General features: G+C 50.1%; 1 protein-coding gene across 2 annotated transcripts in view; it reads right to left on the bottom strand.

Annotated features, from left to right (window-relative positions):
* Nucleotides 1–494: 494 nt before the first annotated feature.
* The window catches only part of LOC134958666 (semaphorin-3B-like), an 87,877-nt gene continuing 65,014 nt past the window's right edge, over nucleotides 495–23,357 (bottom strand). For both annotated transcript variants that reach the window (XM_063941402.1, XM_063941403.1), the window contains exons 8-19: nucleotides 23,234–23,353; nucleotides 15,958–16,100; nucleotides 15,750–15,867; nucleotides 14,368–14,437; nucleotides 10,302–10,446; nucleotides 9,935–10,154; nucleotides 9,733–9,824; nucleotides 8,955–8,996; nucleotides 4,806–4,963; nucleotides 4,078–4,133; nucleotides 3,578–3,717; nucleotides 495–3,126 (exon numbers count right to left, since the gene is read on the bottom strand). In XM_063941402.1, coding sequence (XP_063797472.1) covers nucleotides 2,653–3,126; nucleotides 3,578–3,717; nucleotides 4,078–4,133; nucleotides 4,806–4,963; nucleotides 8,955–8,996; nucleotides 9,733–9,824; nucleotides 9,935–10,154; nucleotides 10,302–10,446; nucleotides 14,368–14,437; nucleotides 15,750–15,867; nucleotides 15,958–16,100; nucleotides 23,234–23,353 — 1,778 coding nt within the window. In that variant the 3' untranslated portion in view covers nucleotides 495–2,652. The remainder of the gene's footprint in view (nucleotides 3,127–3,577; nucleotides 3,718–4,077; nucleotides 4,134–4,805; nucleotides 4,964–8,954; nucleotides 8,997–9,732; nucleotides 9,825–9,934; nucleotides 10,155–10,301; nucleotides 10,447–14,367; nucleotides 14,438–15,749; nucleotides 15,868–15,957; nucleotides 16,101–23,233; nucleotides 23,354–23,357) is intronic.

Genomic DNA, 23,357 nt, shown 5'->3' on the forward strand with positions numbered 1-23,357 from the left:
ACTCATGTGCACACACACACACACACACACACACACATACAAGCTGGAAAGGGGTCTCTGTGGGTCTGCTCCAAATCACTCTTTGAAGTGATCGCCGGATGAGTCAGACTCGCCTGGGATCCAGATATTTCCCTTTAGAGTGCAGCCAGAGCTTCATTCTCACAGATGAGGACTTAGCGGGTTCCAGACCTCGGTTCACAGTATTCGCCCCATGTTCTAACACAAATCATTTACTAGCAGCTCAGCTATGAGTTCAGACCCCACACACGTCTTCTCAGTGTATCAGTAAATCAGTCTGAACGTTCCCACTCAGTGAGGATCAGCCTTTAATAATTTATCTACCCGAGATGACCCCAAATCTGCATTACTGGGGTACAGACCTATAGACATCACCAGCCGCAGACTGCACGGCCCTAAGTTCGTTTTCTGCTGATAAATGAGCCGTTTCCATGTGTATCTATCACTGCCACATTCCCAGAAGAATACGTACACCCTTTAAATAACTGATTTTATTGTGTTAACTTAATAAGTCATTTTCCATCTCCAACTTCCACCTGTTGTCCAGGACCGTCGTGACCATAGCAGTGACCAGACCAAGCCGATCACACAAACTGTAGCAGCAGAAAGGATTAATTTAGACTTTAACGCTATTTACACTAACAGAAATGTTGTCTGCCGATACCTGGGGTGGGGGTTAGTGGGAGCCTGGTTAAGGGGGTCTTGTTAGTTCCGTTGACCTCTTGGACATGGGGAGACGTGCTGGGAATATCAGGGGTGAAATGTAGAGGACCGTGAGATATATACATGGAAGCTTCGGCAAGGAGTGTGGCACCGCCTATTCAAGACCATTTCTATTGGGCGATTCAGATATGGTGGAGTGATTATCGCAGAGTGTTTTCTGGGTGAACATTAGCTTCTTGTGTATCGAAACGTGGACTATCTGTATCTTCCTAAGGGGCGATAGAGACTTATAATGTGTGTACACCTCTGTGGACACGTCTCCTATAGACATTGAAGGCTGCCAGTGTGTGTGATGCACCAGAATGCAGCCTGTACGCCCTGCTTGTGCCGCCGTGATGTCACTAGAGGGAATTGATAGGCTAAGAACTGGAGCAGCGCACATAGCGGCAGCCTTCCTTTTAAGTAATTTGCGGCTCAACTTCAGCTTTGACTGACTTCTAGGCATGTAGACTTATTACCATAGAAGAACCACTTGTGTGCAGAGAAACGTACGTGTGTATGTTCATCTACGTAATGAATAACTCATTAACATGCGGAACTGTGCAGAGAAACGTACATGTGTGTGTGTTCATCTACGTAACGAATAACTCATTAACATGCGGAACTGTGCAGAGAAACATACATGTGTGTGTGTTCATCTACGTAACGAATAACTAATTAACATGCGGAACTGTGCAGAGAAACGTACATGTGTGTGTGTGTTCATCTAAGTAACGAATAACTCATTAACATGCGGAACTGTGCAGAGAAACATATGTGTGTGTGTTCATCTAAGTAACGAATAACTCATTAACATGCGGAACTGTGCAGAGAAACGTACATGTGTGTGTGTTCATCTACGTAACGAATAACTAATTAACATGCGGAACTGTGCAGAGAAACGTACATGTGTGTGTGTGTTCATCTAAGTAACGAATAACTCATTAACATGCGGAACTGTGCAGAGAAACATATGTGTGTGTGTTCATCTAAGTAACGAATAACTCATTAACATGCAGAACTGTGCAGAGAAACGTACATGTGTGTGTGTTCATCTACGTAACGAATAACTCATTAACATGCGGAACTGTGCAGAGAAACATATGTGTGTGTGTTCATCTAAGTAACGAATAACTCATTAACATGCGGAACTGTGCAGAGAAACGTACATGTGTGTGTGTTCATCTACGTAACGAATAACTAATTAACATGCGGAACTGTGCAGAGAAACGTACATGTGTGTGTGTGTTCATCTAAGTAACGAATAACTCATTAACATGCGGAACTGTGCAGAGAAACATATGTGTGTGTGTTCATCTAAGTAACGAATAACTCATTAACATGCAGAACTGTGCAGAGAAACGTACATGTGTGTGTGTTCATCTACGTAACGAATAACTCATTAACATGCGGAACTGTGCAGATGTGTAGTGTAGGAACTGCATACCCCCTACGTTGTGGGATTCTCCCCAGTTGAAAATGGTTTCAGTCATGAACTTGTGCTCTTGGAATGAGTTTGTCATTGGAGAGCATTGCCAAGGCCAAATTTGGCATCCGGACAGGATAGTGTTTGGATGTGTCTACCGCAGAGAAGTAACCAGTCATCAGGCAGAATCCCTGGTCCTTAGGCCCCTTCATGATGTGGAGTGTTTATAAATACATAAAGACAGCGTGGAACTGGAAGAACAGAAGTGGTGTCATGATCGTGTCTTGTCCAGCATCTTTATCCGGAGTTAATGAAGCAATACTCTTTGGTAGAAGATTGGGTTACCATGCAATGCTCTGTACATTTATACCTTGCTCCGAGATACAGTCTACGAGCCCTCAATAAGGAACACGTGGAAGAGGACAGACCCCCCACCAGAGTTTCCACCTTACCAGCCCTTTCTCTTTCTACAGTTTAAAGGTTCATATGTTTGTGAATCCAGGTACCTAGCTTGCGGTACTCCGAGGTCCCCGCTCAGCCCTTTGATGCACATGCGTCCGGCGACTCCTCACTTTTATCTTATCCTCCAGGTGCTTCCATTTCTTTGCCTTCATGCTAAGTGGAGGCAGTGGCCGTCCAGGACCCTTAGAGGCTGGAAGTTGCGGAGCCCCGTGTGGGCCTGGTGGGTGGTGGCTCCGGCCTTTCCGAGCCCACAGCTCTTCACACATCTGTTCTCCTTTGGAACCCGGCTGCTGAAGAAGCCGCATAAAGTCCTGGTACCATCTCATCTGCGGCACACGCTGGGGTCCTAATGGTTCCTCAGCTCTGGAGGACGGGATGACCTCTAGATTTAGATGAAGTAAGACCTGAGTAAATCCATGTTCTGATGCATGACAGAGAAACGTCCCAGCGTCCCGGCGCATTACACTGCGCAGGAGAATCCCGCGGTCTGTATTTATTACTCGCTCATCAAACTGCACCTAGAGAGAGAACAACACAAGGTTTAGCACCTGGAAGCTGCCAAACTCAGGGGCAGATTCGTTATGGACGTGGGGTTATTTAGACCAGTGCTTCTCAACCTCAGTCCGCAAGGTACACTAACAGTCCAGGTTTTTAGGATATACTTGCTAAAGCGCATGTGACTTAATTAGCACCTCACTCGTGTTGATTTAACTATCTATGCTCAAGCATGGATAACCAGAAAACCTGTACTGTTTGATTTAGACCATAAGACCCGTAAGTCAGGCGGCGCTATAAGAGAGGCATCTTGTACCCGGCTGTTCATACCAATGATTGACATACTGTGCAGAAGTACTTAGCCACCGTGAAGTGGTAAATGAGGTGGATAGATTAATCTGTGGGGGAACTACAACTCCCAGCATGTACTAGAAGTCTAATGTAACCCTCCAGTCTCTTAAGGGACTCCTTTACCTCTTTTCTGGGTAACTCAGGCGACTTTTGATGAATCCATGTGACCTGGGCGCGCAGGGATTTGGGGAGGCACTCCAGGAAAACGCTGCTCCCCTCCACGCCGACCAGCCTCTTCTCCTGTACACTGAGCCGCTGCTGCTCTGCAGGGGGAATGGGGGATATTCAGGACGGTGAAGGCTACATCACAGAGGGGTAGATGTATTATGCCGCGATATGTGAGAAAACGGTAACTGCACACGTTAAGTGCGGCAGTGTATGGTTCTCCTAATGTATTAATCTACCAATATCGGCGCTGCAATCTTTAAGATAGTGCGCCGATGTGCCCAGCAATGTATGAACAGTCAGTGGCAGTGACTGTTCTGGCAGCTGGAGCTGTCGATTTCCACAGCTGCTGTTCTACACATTACATGTCTATACATATATACACACACATTACTTGTATACAAATACACAGATACACAACTCCAGACCGTACAAAGGTACACAAGGCAAACACTCACCCCCTGAACATAATGTGTTGGGGTCCCCATTCCTAACATCCTGGCGACGAGACCTCCTGGGGAAGAGAGAGAGATAGGAGGAAGGTGGTAAGAGACAGTGGGCACTATAGTGTAAGCAGTGGCATAACTAAGGAAGCTGGTGGGTAACACTGCCATCGTTACACGAATGCTTTGTTCTTTTTGGAGGGTTTAAAATACTTTTTAATAAACATTTTATACTTTATACCTATTGTTACTTTTTATGGCTAGGTGGATGGAAAGCTGATGCCTGGGCTTGGCATTTGTACAGAGATGCCCGCTGACGCCGCTTGCACTATGGTTGCTCGGAATGTCTGTCGCAAGTAAGCCGTCGGAGCCTTTACAGCTGCGTACGAATTAGCAGGCTGAGAGATGTACCTAGAACGGTTGCGACACGCCAGCTGGCCCCCGTTACCTCCCACAAGCGGTCACTACCTGCCATTCACTTTGCGGATAAATCCTCACTGCGTCCACCATCGCTAATCAATCGCCGACCATACGCAGTGCGGCTGGCTCATGCGCAGTTAAATAAAATCTGCCCAGACATCGCATTGCGTCCTCCCCTACATCAGGCTCTGTGTCATACTGTCAGAGAATGGCCAGTTCATGCAGGATATAGGTGTATAGTGGTAGCAAAATAGTCTCATACAAATGTTATCATCGGCCATTCCTGATAAAGCAGTGATGCGGAGACTGGCTGTTTCTCTCACCTCTTGGTGTTGGGCAGGTACCGTGTACAGCTGGCACCGTCCCAGGCACAGTAAGGGTCCCTGGCTAAGCAGCATTCGGCACAAGCCTTCCCATAGATACCGCAGCGATGCAGGGGCACCTGGGAAATGCCTCTCGCAGAACTCACATACAGTTGTTGCTGGGGAGAGTGCAAACACAAAGTGAGGGGGGAGAGTGCGGGCAGAGTGAGGTGGAGATAATGTGGCACAGAGTGAGGGGGAGAGTGTGGGCAGAGTGGGGGGGATAGTGTGGCACAGAGTGAGGGGGGAGAGTGCGGGCAGAGTAAGGGGGGAGAGTGCGGGCAGAGTAAGGTGGAGATAATGTGGCACAGAGTGAGGGGGAGAGTGGGCAGAGTGGGGGGATAGCGTGGCACAGAGTGAGGGGGGAGAGTGCGGGCAGAGTAAGGGGGGAGAGTGCGGGCAGAGTAAGGGGGGAGAGTGCGGGCAGAGTAAGGTGGAGATAATGTGGCACAGAGTGGGGGGGAGAGTGCAAACACAAAGTGAGGGGAGAGTACAAACATAAAGTGAGGGGGGAGAGTGCGGGCAGAGTGAGGTGGAGATAATGTGGCGCAGAGTGAGGGGGAGAGTGTGGGCAGAGTGGGGGGGATAGTGTGGCACAGAGTGAGGGGGGAGAGTGCGGGCAGAGTAAGGGGGGAGAGTGCGGGCAGAGTAAGATGGAGATAATGTGGCACAGAGTGAGGGGGAGAGTGGGCAGAGTGGGGGGGATAGTGTGGCACAGAGTGAGGGGGGAGAGTGCGGGCAGAGTAAGGGGGGAGAGTGCGGGCAGAGTAAGGGGGGAGAGTGCGGGCAGAGTAAGGTGGAGATAATGTGGCACAGTGTGGGGGGGAGAGTGCAAACACAAAGTGAGGGGAGAGTGCAAACACAAAGTGAGGGGAGAGAGTGCGGGCAGAGTGAGGTGGAGATAATGTGGCACAGAGTAAGGGAGAGTGGGGGGATAGTGTGGCACAGAGTGAGGAGAGAGAGTGCGCAAAGAGTGAGGGGGGATAGTGTGGCACAGAGTGAGGGGGGTAGTGCAGGGCAGAGTGAGGAGGGAGAGCGTGGACACATAGGAAATAATGTGGGGGGTATAGTGTGGACACAGAATGAGAGGGTAGGGCGGGCAGAGTGAGGAGGGAGAGTGTGGACACATAGGGAGTAATGTGCGGGCAGAGTGGGGGGAATAGTGTGGACACAGAGGGGTAAATTTACTAAGATGGGAGTAGTATTTAAGATGGGATGTTGCCCATAGCAACCAATCAGATTACAGGTATTATCTTCTAGAAAGTGCTAGATAAATGAGAGGTAGATTCTGATTGGTTGCTATAGGCAACATCCCATCTTAAATTGAACTCCCGTCTTAGTAAATTTGCCCCAGAGTGAGAGGGTTGGGCGGGCAGAGTGAGGAGGGAGAGTGTGGACACGGGGTAATATGCCTGCAGAGTGGGGGGGGGGGTAGTGCGGGCAGAGTGTGGGCACAGTGAGGGGAGAGAGTGTGGGCACAGAGGGGTAATGTGCAGGCAGAGTGGGGAGGGATAGTGTGGACACAATGAAGGGGGTAGAGCATGCAAAGTGTGGGCACAGTGAGGGGGCAGAGTGTGGGCACACTGTAAGAGAGCAGAGTGCAGATGCTGAGTGAGGGGGTAGAGTAAGGAGAAGAGTGCAGGTTTTGAGTAAGGGGGAAGCGTGCAGGTGCTGAGTAAGGGGAAGAGTGTGGGCAGAGTGAGGGGGGGAGAGTGATGGCGCAGAGTGAGGGGGGAGAGTTATGGCACAGTGTGAGAGAGCAGAGTGCAGGTGCTGAGTAAGGGGAAGAGTGCAGGCGCTGAGTAAGGGGAAGAGTGCAAGTGCTGAGTAAGGGGAAGAGTGTGGGAGTGAGGGGGGAGAGTAATGGCACAGTGCGAGAGAGCAGAGTGCAGGTGCTGAGTGAGGGGAAGAGTGCAGGTGGTGAGTAAGGGGAAGAGTGCAGGTGGTGAGTAAGGGGAAGAGTGCAGGTGCTGAGTAAGGGGAAGAGTGCAGGTGCTGAGTAAGGGGAAGAGTGCAAGTGCTGAGTAAGGGGAAGAGTGTGGGCAGAGTGAGGGGGGAGAGTAATGGCACAGTGCAAGAGAGCAGAGTGCAGGTGCTGAGTGAGGGGAAGAGTGCAGGTGCTGAGTAAGTGGAAGAGTGCAGGCGCTGAGTAAGTGGAAGAGTGCAGGTGCTGAGTAATGGGAAGAGTGCAAGTGCTGAGTGAGGGGAAGAGTGCAGGTGCTGAGTAAGTGGAAGAGTGCAGGCGCTGAGTAAGTGGAAGAGTGCAGGTGCTGAGTAATGGGAAGAGTGCAGGTGCTGAGTAAGGGGAAGAGTGCAGGTGCTGAGTGAGGGGAAGAGTGCAGGTGCTGAGTAAGTGGAAGAGTGCAGGTGCTGAGTAATGGGAAGAGTGCAAGTGCCGAGTAAGGGGAAGAGTGCAGGTGCTGAGTAAGGGGAAGAGTGCAGGTGCTGAGTAAGGGGAAGAGTGCAGGTGCTGAGTAAGGGGAAGAGTGCAGTTGCTGAGTAAGTGGAAGAGTGCGGGTGCTGAGTAAGTAGAAGAGTGTGGGTGCAGAGTGAGGGGGGGAGAGTGATGGCACAGTGTGAGAGAGCAGAGTGCAGGTGCTGAGTAAGTGGAAGAGTGCAGGTGCTGAGTAAATGGAAGAGTGCAGGTGGTGAGTAAGTGGAAGAGTGCAGGCGCTGAGTAAGGGGAAGAGTGCAGGTGGTGAGTAAGTGGAAGAGTGCAGGTGGTGAGTAAGTGGAAGAGTGCAGGTGCTGAGTAAGGGGAAGAGTGCAGGTGCTGAGTAAGGGGAAGAGTGCAGGTGCTGAGTAAGGGGAAGAGTGCAGTTGCTGAGTAAGTGGAAGAGTGCGGGTGCTGAGTAAGTAGAAGAGTGTGGGTGCAGAGTGAGGGGGGGAGAGTGATGGCACAGTGTGAGAGAGCAGAGTGCAGGTGCTGAGTAAGTGGAAGAGTGCAGGTGCTGAGTAAATGGAAGAGTGCAGGTGGTGAGTAAGTGGAAGAGTGCAGGCGCTGAGTAAGGGGAAGAGTGCAGGTGGTGAGTAAGTGGAAGAGTGCAGGTGGTGAGTAAGTGGAAGAGTGCAGGTGGTGAGTAAGTGGAAGAGTGCAGGCGCTGAGTAAGGGGAAGAGTGCAGGCGCTGAGTAAGGGGAAGAGTGCGGGTGCTGAGTAAGGGGAAGAGTGCAGGCGCTGAGTAAGGGGAAGAGTGCAAGTTCTGAGTAAGGGGAAGAGTGCAAGTTCTGAGTAAGGGGAAGAGTGCAGGCGCTGAGTAAGGGGAAGAGTGCAAGTTCTGAGTAAGGGGAAGAGTGCAGGTGCTGAGTAAGTGGAAGAGTGCAGGTGGTGAGTAAGTGGAAGAGTGCAGGTGGTGAGTAAGTGGAAGAGTGCAGGTGGTGAGTAAGTGGAAGAGTGCAGGTGGTGAGTAAGTGGAAGAGTGCAGGCGCTGATTAAGGGGAAGAGTGCAGGTGGTGAGTAAGTGGAAGAGTGCAGGTGGTGAGTAAGTGGAAGAGTGCAGGTGGTGAGTAAGTGGAAGAGTGCAGGTGGTGAGTAAGTGGAAGAGTGCAGGCGCTGAGTAAGGGGAGAGTGCAGGTGGTGAGTAAGTGGAAGAGTGCAGGTGGTGAGTAAGTGGAAGAGTGCAGGTGGTGAGTAAGTGGAAGAGTGCAGGCGCTGAGTAAGGGGAAGAGTGCAGGTGGTGAGTAAGTGGAAGAGTGCAGGTGGTGAGTAAGTGGAAGAGTGCAGGCGCTGAGTAAGGGGAAGAGTGCAGGCGCTGAGTAAGGGGAAGAGTGCGGGTGCTGAGTAAGGGGAAGAGTGCAGGCGCTGAGTAAGGGGAAGAGTGCAAGTTCTGAGTAAGGGGAAGAGTGCAAGTTCTGAGTAAGGGGAAGAGTGCAAGTTCTGAGTAAGGGGAAGAGTGCAGGCGCTGAGTGAGGGGAAGAGTGCAAGTTCTGAGTAAGGGGAAGAGTGCAGGCGCTGAGTAAGGGGAAGAGTGCAAGTTCTGAGTAAGGGGAAGAGTGCAAGTGGCGCTGAGTAAGGGGAAGAGTGCAGGCGATGAGTGAGTAAGTGGGGAGATTGAGTGAGGGAGAGCATTTGCCAAAAGTTGTGTAAACACATTACGGATCCTTCTACGTACTCGCTTAGATGATATCTGCATGCCGGTGATGGGAGATTCGTCCTGCATAGAGAGTAACAGTGCAATATGAAGAGTGGATGAAAAAGGTGAATGAGGAACATAAATATTATACTGTTTACTAAGGTGTACCTGACACATGCTCCCTACGGGGGCTGCTATCATCTTACTAGTGACCAGAGACGCTCAAGGTCCAACGCGCTTGTAGAACTGTTCTCTGACTCTGAATTAGCGTTGAACTACGAAGAACATGAACCACAAATTGGTCTGTGATTGTCAAACCCTAATCAGCTTTGAGGTCCTCAGACTGGCCATATGTGGTCACACGTGAGAATAATTCAGGCTTCGCTATTAGTGGCCTATTTATCAAGCTGCATGGGGATATCTCAGCTGGCAATATCACACAATGTATGGGGACACTGGTTATGGCATTCATCAGTCTGATGGCTTGCACTATCTGCAGATGGCGGTAGCGTGGGGATTCCCATATAAGGAGCTATCAGTGTGCAATAAGGAACATCTCTCAATGCTTACATGCGCGACCTAAGTATGTGCTCAGGACCAGTGCCGGAACAGAACCCGGTAGCGTAAACTTTCATTGCTGCAGTCATCTACGATCGTTACCATGATAAACAGCCCTATAGTAATGTTATACATTGCGGCGGTAAGGAATGCTACTGGGATTATTAATAAATAGGGTCTACAGTGATTATTGAGCACTGGCTGGCTGGATATTACACCTGCAGAAGTCAGTGCTCTCCCTGCCCCCTCTTTCTCTTACCTTGAAGACTTGAAGCTCTTCCAAAACCAGTTCCTCCATCTGGTCCCAGCTCTGTTTGGGCACGGAGATGACTTTCAGCACGGAACCCACATCTGGGAAAAGACAGTCGGACATCAAGGTGTCAGAGATGATGGGACGTCACCATTAAGCTATCAGTGACCGTGTGGCCACAAGCAGTACAGGTTACACCTGTAACACTCACCTGTTCCGATGAACATAACGTCGTATTCGCCGTCAGCGGCAGTCACCCTGTCCACGGTCAGCTTTGTAAACATGACTTCCCCGTGGCTGCGCAGGAAAATGGGCCTGCCAGAGCCGGGTGTTACAGGGTTAAACATGAGCGGGTGATTCCGTGCAAACTGCAGCACGTCGTCAGGAAAGTTTTTGGTGGATTCGAAACTTCCAAATGTTTTACTTGGACACTAGAGGGGAGCAGAGAAGGAATATATTCAGTATTCCCTTTTCCGTCTTCCCAGCATTCCACCCCTGTGTTTATTTTTATCCCACTTTCCATCTCCGTGTCACTTCCCACCTATTCCCAAACCACCAATCTCAGTGTGGTTACGTACCATCCCGGGCCGTGGATACGGCACTCTGCCCTGATACGACACCCACTGGTAGTTGGGTCCTTCCTTGTGAGCAAAGGGTCCAAGAAAAGCTCTGCGGACATCATTCATTGTGTAGACACAGATTGCAGAGCCACGGAACACAGAACTGTGGGAGATGGACAGAACAAACCTCCATAAGCAGAGCATTTCACTGTGACTTGTATGTAATCTGCTACATGCACTGCATTCTGTTGTACCAAACACACTGCATTATAGTGCACCACAAATACAAGGTACAAACACATGCACGCAGAGGCAGAACTCTGGGAGGCAACGGAGTCATCTGCCGCCGGGCTCCTGCTCTGAAGGGGGCACCTCTCCCATTCTGTGACACCATTGAATTAAGTTAATTGATAGCTGCCGCTGGCTTTTCAGTGGCCGACTTCCTCACTGGTCCCTGCACCTTACAAGTCACACCTTCTTTATTATACTGTAGATCAGTGGTTCTCAAACTCGGTCCTCAGGACCCCACACAGTGCATGTAACCCAGCAAGTGCACATGTGTATTAATTACTCACTGACACATTTTAAAAAGGTCCCCAGGTGGAGCTAATTATTTCACTTGTGATTCTGTGAGGAGACCTGCAAAACATGCACTGTGTGGGGTCCTGAGGACCGAGTTTGAGTACCTGTGCTGTAGATACACATTTTACAAGTGTCATACCCAGGATTAGAAACCACAACCTATTACACTGGAAGCAGACACCTTACTGATGAAGCTGTTTGCTCCTGTATAGGAAATATGAGAATTTCTAACTATATGAAGATACTTCTCTGATAATTACACGTAACTTCATATAGTTAGAATTCTCATGCTTCCTCTACAGGAGCAAATAGCTCCATCAGTAAAGTGTCTGCTGTTAGTGTAACAGGTCATGGGTTCTAACCCTGGGTATTACTGCTAAGAAATGTGTGATTTAAAATAAAAAGACAATTAAATGTATAAATACAGTATATAATTTTTTTTCAGAACACCACACACACACATATATATACATATATATATATATATATATATATATATATATGTATATATATATATATGTGTGTGTGTGGTGTTCTGAAAAAAAATTATATACTGTATTTATACATTTAATTGTCTTTTTATTTTAAATCACACATTTATATACACACACGCATTTATATATACACACACGCACATACATACATACATACATACATACATACATACATACATACATATATTTATCTTAATATAGGAAATAGGGGGGCACCAATATTTATCTTGCCTCCGGGCAACTGTGACGAACTTACGCCACTGCATGCACGGCATACTAAATGGGAAAAACTAGGGGATTCTGTACTGGAAAAAGACTTAGGTGTTCACATAGATAACAAACTTAGCAGTAGTACCCAAAGTAGTAATGCGGCAAAAAAGGCAAACGCGGTATTAGCATGCATAAAGTGGGGAATTGATGCAAGGATGAGAGTGTTATACTCCCATTATACAAATCACTAGTGAGGCCACATCTCGAATACTGCGCACAACTATGGGCACCATACTACTAAAAGGATATCCTGGAACTAGAAAAGGTTCAGAGACAGGTGACCAAATTGATTAAGGGAATGGAGACGCTAGAATAAGTGGAAAGGCTTGCTAGGCTAGGCATGTTTACACTGGAAAAAAAGGAGATTAAAAGGGGACATGATTAACATGTACAAATTTACAAGGGGTCAATACACAGAGATAGCGGGGGATTTGTTTTTGATAAGATCATCACAAAGGACACGTGGACACCAGCTTAGGTTAGACGAGAAGAGATTACGCACACAGAGACGGAAAGGATTCTTCACAGTAAGGACAATATGTACTTGGAATTCCCTGCCCGAGAGAGTAGTGATGGCGGACTTGGGGGGTCATTCTGACCCGTTTGCTCGCTGCTGTTTGTCGCAGCCAAGCAAACGGCTCTCTACTGCGCCGGCACCGTAGTGCGCCGGCGCATGCCAGGTGGGCGAAGGCCGTAGTAGGGCTGCGATCGCCTCTGCCTGCTTGACAGGCAGAGGTGGGAGGGGGCGGAACGGTGGCGTTTGGCCGCCGTTTCGTGGGAGCGGTTCAGCCAAAGCAGACGTGGCCGGACTGAACGGGGGGCGGGCCGCAGCGGCTGCGTGACATCACACGCAGCCGCTGCAGACCGGGGAGCGATGAGTAGGTCCTGGCCAGCACGCTAAAGCTGCACTGGTCGGGAACTACTCTTGAAGTGCAAAGGCATCGCCGCTGTGCGATACCTTTGCACTTCTGCGGGGGGGGCGGCACTGACATGCGGGGCAGACTAGCCCTGTGCTGGGCGTCCCCCCGCATGTCAGTGTGAATGATCGTAGCTGTGCTACGATCAACTCGGAATGACCCCCTTGGTCATTACTTTTAAGAAGGGGCTAGATAAATTCCTAACGGATAAGGATATACAGGGTTATGGGGTGTAAATCATGCATTATAGTAATAAAATAATAATAAAAGAAGGAATTGACATAACGGCTAAACATTCACCACAGTTAAAATTAATCTTAAAAATATTACAGTGCAGGAGATCAGTCACAGGTTGAACTTGTTGGAAAAATTGAGCCAAATGGAATAGAGCGAGAGTTTCAGAAAGAGAGATTTGGTAAGGTTTTTCTTTTTTTTTTAAAGTGGCAATCATTTACACTGCAAAACCAGGTTGATCTTGCTGTGTAAATGATTGCCACTTTAAAAAAAAAATCTCTCACTTTTTGAAACTCTCAGGAACTATGGGGGTCATTCCGAGTTGTTCGCTCGGTAAAAATCTTCGCATCGCAGCGATTTTCCGCTTAATGCGCATGCGCAATGTCCGCACTGCGACTGCGCCAAGTAAATTTGCTATGCACTTAGGAATTTTACTCACGGCTTTTTCATCGTTCTGGCGATCGTAATGTGATTGACAGGAAATGGGTGTTACTGGGCGGAAACAGGCCGTTTTATGGGCGTGTGGGAAAAAAACGCTACCGTTTCCGGAACAAACGCAGGAGTGGCCGGAGAAACGGGGGAGTGTCTGGGCGAACGCTGGGTGTGTTTGTGACGTCAAACCAGGGACGACAAGCACTGAACTGATCGCAGATGCCGAGTAAGTCTGAAGCTACTCAGAAACTGCTAAGAGAGGTGTAATCGCAATATTGCGAATACATCGTTCGCAATTTTAAGATGATAAGATTCACTCCCAGTAGGCGGCGGCTTAGCATGAGCAAATCTGCTAAAATCCGCTTGCGAGCGAACAACTCGGAATGAGGGCCTATGTTACTATGTTCTCCCAGCACATCACAAAGTTTTCAGAGAGAGTTAGATTTGGGTGGGGTGTATTCAAACTGAAATCTAAATTGCAGTGTAAAAATAAAGCAGCCAGTATTTACCCTGCACAGAAACAAAATAACCCACCCAAATCTAACTCTCTCTGCACATGTTACATCTGCCCCCCCCTGCAGTGCACATGGTTTTGCCCAATTGCTAATAAACTTGCTGCTGCGATCAACTCAGAATTACCCCCTTTATACGGTACAGTCTCTGCCTCCCAGTGCAACCCATTCTCACCTAGATCCTTGTTTCCATTCCTACAGGCGCCTGTAGCGTTACCGGATCTTATTGCGGGGCCTATTTATAAAGATGCAGCGGTAACAGAGACTCTTTATCACCAGTTATCACAGCGATAAAAAAAATCTGACGTTATAGCTGCAATCTAGTAAAAATCTGTTCGCGGCAGCTGGGGGATTCCCCACTACCTACGGGTCCCTCCTAAGCATTTGTTCATTGGTCGCCTCTGTCATTGTGACCCTGTGAGTGTGGTGGCCAAATAAGTATTGGGGCTGTACACGTGTTGCGTTGATGCGGTTAGATACTGTAGCCTATACCGTGATGTATACTGTGAAGCGATAATAAGCCCCCCCCCCCCCCAGCCACCACGTGCAAGAGAGAGACCAGAGCACAAGCGGTCTCTCACACCCAGGAAGCTGTCTGTCCGTCTCTATCAGTAGGGAAGAAGCCTGTATTTAGCTGTCTCACCTGGAGGTGGAGAATAGAGCATATATCAGCGGGTTCCTCCTGTCTTTGGTGTGCAGCAGAAATACATCTCCTAGGGCAGAGACACACATCATTCAGTAATAAGCATTAGTTCCAGTGTAGGGATCAGCCATAGCTCTGCGTGGGAGGGTCACAGATCAGTCATAGCTCTGCGTGGGAGGGTCACAGATCAGTCATAGCTCTGCGTGGGAGGGTCACAGATCAGTCATAGCTCTGCGTGGGAGGGTCACAGATCAGCCATAGCTCAGATCAGCCATAGCTCTGCATTGGGGGGGTTACAGATCAGTCACAGCTGTGCAGGGGAGGGTCACAGATCAGTCATAGCTGCGTGGGAGGGTCACAGATCAGTCATAGCTCTGCGTGGGAGGGTCACAGATCAGCCATAGCTCTACGTGGGAGGGTCACAGATCAGCCATATCTCTGCATTGAAGGGGGCGGGGTCACAGATCAGCCGTAGCTCTGCATTGGGGGGGGGTCACAGATCAGCCGTAGCTCTGCGTGGTTGGGTTACAGATCAGTCGTAGCTCTGCGTGGGGGGTTACAGATCAGCCGTAGCTCTGCATGGTTGAGTTACAGATCAGCCGTAGCTCTGCGTGGGGGGTCACAGATCAGCCGTAGCTCTGCGTGGGAGGGTCACAGATCAGCCGTAGCTCTGCGTGGGAGGGTCACAGATCAGCCATAGCTCTGCGTGGGAGGGTCACAGATCAGCCATAGCTCTGCGTGGGAGGGTCACAGATCAGCCATAGCTCTGCGTGGGAGGGTCACAGATCAGCCGTAGCTCTGCGTGGGGGGGTCACAGATCAGCCGTAGCTCTGCATTGGGGGGGGTCACAGATCAGCCATAGCTCTGCGTGGGAGGGTCACAGATCAGCCATAGCTCTGCGTGGGAGGGTCACAGATCAGCCATAGCTCTGCGTGGGAGGGTCACAGATCAGCCATAGCTCTGCGTGGGAGGGTCACAGATCAGCCATAGCTCTGCGTGGGAGGGTCACAGATCAGCCATAGCTCTGCGTGGGAGGGTCACAGATCAGCCATAGCTCTGCGTGGGAGGGTCACAGATCAGCCATAGCTCTGCGTGGGAGGGTCACAGATCAGCCATAGCTCTGCGTGGGAGGGTCACAGATCAGCCATAGCTCTGCGTGGGAGGGTCACAGATCAGCCATAGCTCTGCGTGGGAGGGTCACAGATCAGCCATAGCTCTGCATGGGAGGGTCACAGATCAGCCATAGCTCTGCATGGGAGGGTCACAGATCAGCCATAGCTCTGCATGGGAGGGTCACAGATCAGCCATAGCTCTGCGTGGGGCATTTCCCTGTGTACTCTCCAGTAAGCCCATTGTTAGTGATTACAAAGTAAAATACTTACTGAGCTCGTCGAAGGAGGTGTCGCCCCCTGCCTCATTGCCAGGTACCCTGCACACAAGGCGAGCCTTCAGGAACGTCGTCCATTTATTCACTAAGCTCCTCTGTCCTCCCATGTCATTCTGTAAGAGACAAGATAACGGATTAGCCTGATATAGCCGGAGTACCAGGACACACATGGAGAAATATTGTTCATGTCAGTGTTTATTTACCCGGCATATCTGCCCTATCCGGGCGTAGGACTGTTTGACACCTCCCAGACCCTCAACGGGCGTCTCCCGAAAGAAGAAGTAGATTTTATCATCGTCTGGGTTTTCACTCTCCGGAATCCAAAACACTTTGACAAATTTGGGTTCTAGAGAAATAGAAGACAGAGGGAATATGTACATAGTGTGTGTGCTCATCCAATGCTGAATTCACACAATATACGTGTATCCGTATCAGCACTGTGGGGGTCATTCTGACCTGATCGCTCGCTGCAGTTCTTCGCAGCGATCAGGTTAGAACTGCGCATGCATCGGTGCCGCACTGCGCCGGCGTGTGGCTGACAGCCGACGGCTGTTGTTGCCTAGCAATCGCCTCTGCCTGATTGATAGGCAGTCACTGGGGGGGCGGTATGGCGGCATTTGCCCGCCGTTTTGTGGGCGCGGTCTGACCACGCCTGCATTGGGGTGGGCCGCAGCGGCTGCGTGACGTCACACGCAGCCGCTACTACCCGGCCAGCGACGAGTAGAAGTGCAAAAGCATCGCCGTTGAGCGATGCTTTGCACTTCTGCGACGGGGCAGGGACTGACATGCGGGGCGGGCTAGCCCTGTGCTGGGCGTCCCCCCGCATGTCTGTGTTCCTGATCGTAGCTCTGCTAAATCTAGCACATCTACAATCAAGTTGGAATCAACCCTTGTGTTCTGTATGTTTGCTGTGTCACCTGTATGTTTGTTTGCTGTGTGATCTGCGTGCTCTCTGTGTCATCTGTGTGCTGTGTCATCTGCACCCATGCTGTGTGATCTGCGTGCTCTCTGTGTCATCTGCGTGCTGTGTCATCTGCACCCATGCTGTGTGATCTGCGTGCTCTCTGTGTCATCTGCGTGCTGTGTCATCTGCACCCATGCTGTGTGATCTGCGTGCTCTCTGTGTCATCTGCGTGCTGTGTCATCTGCACCCATGCTGTGTGATCTGCGTGCTCTCTGTGTCATCTGCGTGCTGTGTGCTGGCTGTGTGATCTGCACCCATGCTGTGTGATCTGTCGCTGTGTGATCTGCGTGCTCTCTGTGTCATCTGCGTGCTGTGTCATCTGCACCCATGCTGTGTGATCTGTCGCTGTGTGATCTGCGTGCTCTCTGTGTCATCTGCGTGCTGGCTGTGTGATCTGCACCCATGCTGTGTGATCTGTCGCTGTGTGATCTGCGTGCTCGCTATGTCATCTGTGTGCTGGCTGTGTGATCTGCACCCATGCTGTGTGATCTGTCGCTGTGTGATCTGCATGCTCTCTGTGTCATCTGTGTGCTGGCTGTGTGATCTGCACCCATGCTGTGTGATCTGTCGCTGTGTGATCTGCGTGCTCTCTGTGTGATCTGCGTGCTGTGTCATCTGCACCCATGCTGTGTGATCTGTGGCTGTGTGATCTGCATGCTCTCTGTGTCATCTGTGTGCTGGCTGTGTGATCTGCACCCATGCTGTGTGAACTGTCGCTGTGTGATCTGCGTGCTCTCTGTGTCATCTGCGTGCTGTGTCATCTGCACCCATGCTGTGTGAACTGTCGCTGTGTGATCTGCGTGCTCTCTGTGTCATCTGCGTGCTGTGTCATCTGCACCCATGCTATGTGATCTGCGTGCTCTCTGTGTCATCTGCGTGCTGTGTGCTGGCTGTGTGATCTGCACCCATGCTGTGTGATCTGTCGCTGTGTGATCTACGTGCTCTCTGTGTGATCTGCGTGCTGTGTCATCTGCACCCATGCTGTGTGATCTGTCGCTGTGTGATCTGCGTGCTCTCTGTGTCATCTGCGTGCTGTGTCATCTGCACCCATGCTGTGTGATCTGTCGCTGTGTGATCTGCGTGCTCGCTATGTCATCTGTGTGCTGGCTGTGTGATCTGCACCCATGCTGTGTGATCTGTCGCTGTGTGATCTGCATGCTCTCTGTGTCATCTGTGTGCTGGCTGTGTGATCTGCACCCATGCTGTGTGATCTGTCGCTGTGTGATCTGCGTGCTCTCTGTGTGATCTGCGTGCTGTGTCATCTGCACCCATGCTGTGTGATCTGTGGCTGTGTGATCTGCATGCTCTCTGTGTCATCTGTGTGCTGGCTGTGTGATCTGCACCCATGCTGTGTGATCTGCGTGCTCTATGTGTCATCTGCGTGCTGTGTCATCTGCACCCATGCTGTGTGAACTGTCGCTGTGTGATCTGCGTGCTCTCTGTGTCATCTGCGTGCTGTGTCATCTGCACCCATGCTATGTGATCTGCGTGCTCTCTGTGTCATCTGCGTGCTGTGTGCTGGCTGTGTGATCTGCACCCATGCTGTGTGATCTGTCGCTGTGTGATCTACGTGCTCTCTGTGTGATCTGCGTGCTGTGTCATCTGCACCCATGCTGTGTGATCTGTCGCTGTGTGATCTGCGTGCTCTCTGTGTCATCTGCGTGCTGTGTCATCTGCACCCATGCTGTGTGATCTGTCGCTGTGTGATCTGCGTGCTCGCTATGTCATCTGTGTGCTGGCTGTGTGATCTGCACCCATGCTGTGTGATCTGTCGCTGTGTGATCTGCATGCTCTCTGTGTCATCTGTGTGCTGGCTGTGTGATCTGCACCCATGCTGTGTGATCTGCGTGCTCTCTGTGTGATCTGCGTGCTGTGTCATCTGCACCCATGCTGTGTGATTTGTCGCTGTGTGATCTGCGTGCTGTGTCATCTGCACCCATGCTGTGTGATCTGTGGCTGTGTGATCTGCATGCTCTCTGTGTCATCTGCGTGCTGTGTCATCTGCACCCATGCTGTGTGAACTGTCGCTGTGTGATCTGCGTGCTCTCTGTGTCATCTGCACCCATGCTGTGTGATCTGCGTGCTCGCTATGTCATCTGTGTGCTGTGTGCTGGCTGTGTGATCTGCACCCATGCTGTGTGATCTATCGCTGTGTGATCTGCGTGCTCTCTGTGTCATCTGCGTGCTGTGTCATCTGCACCCATGCTGTGTGATCTGTCGCTGTGTGATCTGCGTGCTCTGTCATCTGCACCCATGCTGTGTGATCTGTCGCTGCGTGCTCTGTGTCATCTGCATGCTGTGTCATCTGCACCCATGCTGTGTGATCTGCGTGCTCTCTGTGTGATCTGCGTGCTGTGTCATCTGCACCCATGCTGTGTGATTTGTCGCTGTGTGATCTGCGTGCTGTGTCATCTGCACCCATGCTATGTTATCTACGGGCTCGCTGTGTCATCTGCGTGCTGGCTGTGTGATCTGCACCCATGCTGTGTGATCTGTCGCTGTGTGATCTGCATGCTCTCTGTGTCATCTGTGTGCTGACTGTGTGATCTGCACCCATGCTGTGTGATCTGTCGCTGTGTGATCTGCATGCTCTCTGTGTCATCTGTGTGCTGGCTGTGTGATCTGTCGCTGTGTGATCTGTGTGCTCTGTGACATCTGCACCCATGCTGTGTGATCTGCGTGCTCTCTGTGTCATCTGCATGCTGTGTGGTCTGCATGCTCAGTGTGTGATCTGCATGCTTGCTGTATGACCTTTGTGCCCCCTCTGTGTGATCTGTATGCTCGCTTTGTGACCACTGTGTGATCTGTATACTCACTGTGCTATCATGTATGCCTGCTGTGTGATCTGTATGCCCGCTGTGTGACCTCTGAATGACCTGTATGCTCAATGTGGGATCTGTATGCCCAGTGTATGACCACTGTGTGATCTGCATGCTCGCTGTGTGATCTGTATGCTGGCTGTGTGATCTGTATGCTGGCTGTGTGGATTAAGTGCTGGCTGTGTGATCTGCGTTCTTGCTGTATGACCTTTGTGCCCCCTCTATGTGATCTGTATACTCACTGTGCTATCATGTATGCCCACTGTGTGACTTCTGCGCCATCTGTATGCTCAATGTGGGACCTGTATACCTACTATGCCTACTATGCCTGTTGTGCGACCTGTATGCCCAGAGTATGAACTCCATGTGATCTCCATGCTCGCTGTGTGATCTCCATGCGCACTGTGTGATCTCCATGCTCACTGTGTGACCTGTATGTATGCTGTGTGACCTGTATGTATGCTGTGTGACCTGTATGTATGCTGTGTGATCTCCATGCTCACTGTGTGACCTGTATGTATGCTGTGTGATCTCCATGCTCACTGTGTGACCTGTATGTATGCTGTGTGATCTCCATACTCGCTGTGTGACCTGTATGTATGCTGTGTGATCTCCATGCTCACTGTGTGACCTGTATGTATGCTGTGTGATCTCCATGCTTGCTGTGTGATCTGTATGCTCGCTGTGTGACCTGTATGTATGCTGTGTGATCTCCATGCTCGCTGTGTGACCTATATGTATGCTGTGTGATCTCCATGCTCGCTGTGTGACCTGTATGTATGCTGTGTGACCTGTATGTATGCTGTGTGACCTGTATGTATGCTGTGTGATCTCCATGCTCGCTGTGTGACCTGTATGTATGCTGTGTGATCTCCATGCTCGCTGTGTGACCTGTATGTATGCTGTGTGATCTCCATGCTTGCTGTGTGACCTGTATGTATGCTGTGTGATCTCCATGCTCGCTGTGTGATCTGTATGTATGCTGTGTGATCTCCATGCTTGCTGTGCGACCTGTATGTATGCTGTGTGATCTCCATGCTTGCTGTGTGATCTCCATGTTCGCTGTGTGACCTGTATGTATGCTGTGTGATCTCCATGCTTGCTGTGTTACCTGTGTGTATGTTGTGTGATCTCCATGCTTGCTGTGCGACCTGTATGTATGCTGTGTGATCCGTATGCTCGCTGTGTGACCTGTGTGTATGCTGTTTGATCTCCATGTTCGCTGTATGATCTGTATGCTCGCTGTGTGATCTGTATGCTGGCTGTGTGATCTGTATGCTCGCTGTGTGATCTGTATGCTCGCTGTGTGATCTGCGTTCTTGCTGTATGACCTTTGTGCCCCCTCTATGTGATCTGTATACTCACTGTGCTATCATGTATGCCCACTGTGTGACTTCTGCGCCATCTGTATGCCTACTATGCCTGCTGTGCGACCTGTATGCCCAGAGTATGAACTCTGTGTGATCTCCATGCTCACTGTGTGACCTGTATGTATGCTGTGTGACCTGTATGTATGCTGTGTGATCTCCATGCTCACTGTGTGACCTGTATGTATGCTGTGTGATCTCCATGCTCACTGTGTGACCTGTATGTATGCTGTGTGATCTCCATGCTCGCTGTGTGACCTGTATGTATGCTGTGTGATCTCCATGTACGCTGTGTGATCCGTATGCTCGCTGTTTGACTTCTGCACCATCTGTATGCTCAATGTGGGACCTGTATACCTACTATGCCTGCTGTGCGACCTGTATGCCCAGAGTATGAACTCTGTGTGATCTCCATGCGACATGTGTGATCTCCATGCTCACTGTGTGACCTGTATATATGCTGTGTGACCTGTATGTATGCTGTGTGATCTCCATGCTCGCTGTGTGATCTGTATGTATGCTGTGTGATCTCCATGCTTGCTGTGCGACCTGTATGTATGCTGTGTGATCTCCATGTTCGCTGTGTGACCTGTATGTATGCTGTGTGATCTCCATGCTTGCTGTGTTACCTGTGTATATGTTGTGTGATCTCCATGCTTGCTGTGCGACCTGTATGTATGCTGTGTGATCCGTATGCTCGCTGTGTGACCTGTGTGTATGCTGTTTGATCTCCATGTTCGCTGTATGATCTGTATGCTTGCTGTGTGATCTGTATGCTGGCTGTGTGATCTGCGTTCTTGCTGTATGACCTTTGTGCCCCCTCTATGTGATCTGTATACTCACTGTGCTATCATGTATGCCCACTGTGTGACTTCTGCGCCATCTGTATGCCTACTATGCCTGCTGTGCGACCTGTATGCCCAGAGTATGAACTCCGTGTGATCTCCATGCTCACTGTGTGACCTGTATGTATGCTGTGTGATCTCCATGCTCACTGTGTGACCTGTATGTATGCTGTGTGACCTGTATGTATGCTGTGTGATCTCCATGCTCACTGTGTGACCTGTATGTATGCTGTGTGATCTCCATGCTCACTGTGTGACCTGTATGTATGCTGTGTGATCTCCATGCTCACTGTGTGACCTGTATGTATGCTGTGTGACCTGTATGTATGCTGTGTGATCTCCATGCTCGCTGTGTGACCTGTGTGTATGCTGTGTGATCTCCATGCTCACTGTGTGACCTGTATGTATGCTGTGTGATCTCCATGCTCGCTGTGTGACCTGTATATATGCTGTGTGATCTCCATGTTCGCTGTGTGATCCGTATGCTCGCTGTTTGACTTCTGCACCATCTGTATGCTCAATGTGGGACCTGTATACCTACTATGCCTACTATGCCTGCTGTGCGACCTGTATGCCCAGAGTATGAACTCTGTGTGATCTCCATGTTCGCTGTGTGATCTCCATGCGACATGTGTGACCTGTATGTATGCTGTGTGACCTGTATGTATGCTGTGTGATCTCCATGCTCACTGTGTGACCTGTATGTATGCTGTGTGATCTCCATGCTCACTGTGTGACCTGTATGTATGCTGTGTGACCTGTATGTATGCTGTGTGATCTCCATGTTTGCTGTGTGACCTGTATGTTTGCTGTGTGATCTCCATGCTCGCTGTGTGACCTGTATGTATGCTGTGTGACCTGTATGTATGCTGTGTGATCTCCATGCTCGCTGTGTGACCTGTATGTATGCTGTGTGATCTCCATGCTCGCTGTGTGACCTGTATGTGTGCTGTGTGATCTCCATGCTCGCTGTGTGACCTGTATGTATGCTGTGTGACCTGTATGTATGCTGTGTGACCTGTATGTATGCTCGCTGTGTGACCTGTATGTATGCTGTGTGATCTCCATGCTTGCTGTGTGACCTGTATGTATGCTGTGTGATCTCCATGCTCGCTGTGTGACCTGTATGTATGCTGTGTGATCTCCATGCTCGCTGTGTGACCTGTATGTATGCTGTGTGAACTGTATGTATGCTGTGTGATCTCCATGCTTGCTGTGTTACCTGTGTGTATGTTGTGTGATCTCCATGCTTGCTGTGTGACCTGCATGCACACTATGTGACCGCTATGTGATGTATATACTCACTGTGTGATTTGCATACTTTCTATGTGACCTGCATACCTGCTGTTTCACCTGTGTGCCCGTTGTACAACCTGCATGCCCACTGTGTGAGCGCTGTCAGACGTGTATGCAACACATTATATGTTGTGTTTGCCCTGTAAATATTGCTGCCCCCAGAGGCTGGGGCAGGGAGCGGAACTCACCATTCAGCCAGCGGGAATCATGCTGTTCTGTGCGCAGAGGAGGGCGTCTTCCCAAGCTCCGGAATATGGTGAAATCTCGCCCCATAAGATCAGTAGCAACTCCAGAGTATATTTCATCCCCTGG

The sequence above is a fragment of the Pseudophryne corroboree genome, chromosome 9 (genome assembly GCF_028390025.1).
Source record: "Pseudophryne corroboree isolate aPseCor3 chromosome 9, aPseCor3.hap2, whole genome shotgun sequence".
Classification (NCBI taxonomy): Eukaryota; Metazoa; Chordata; class Amphibia; order Anura; family Myobatrachidae; genus Pseudophryne; species Pseudophryne corroboree.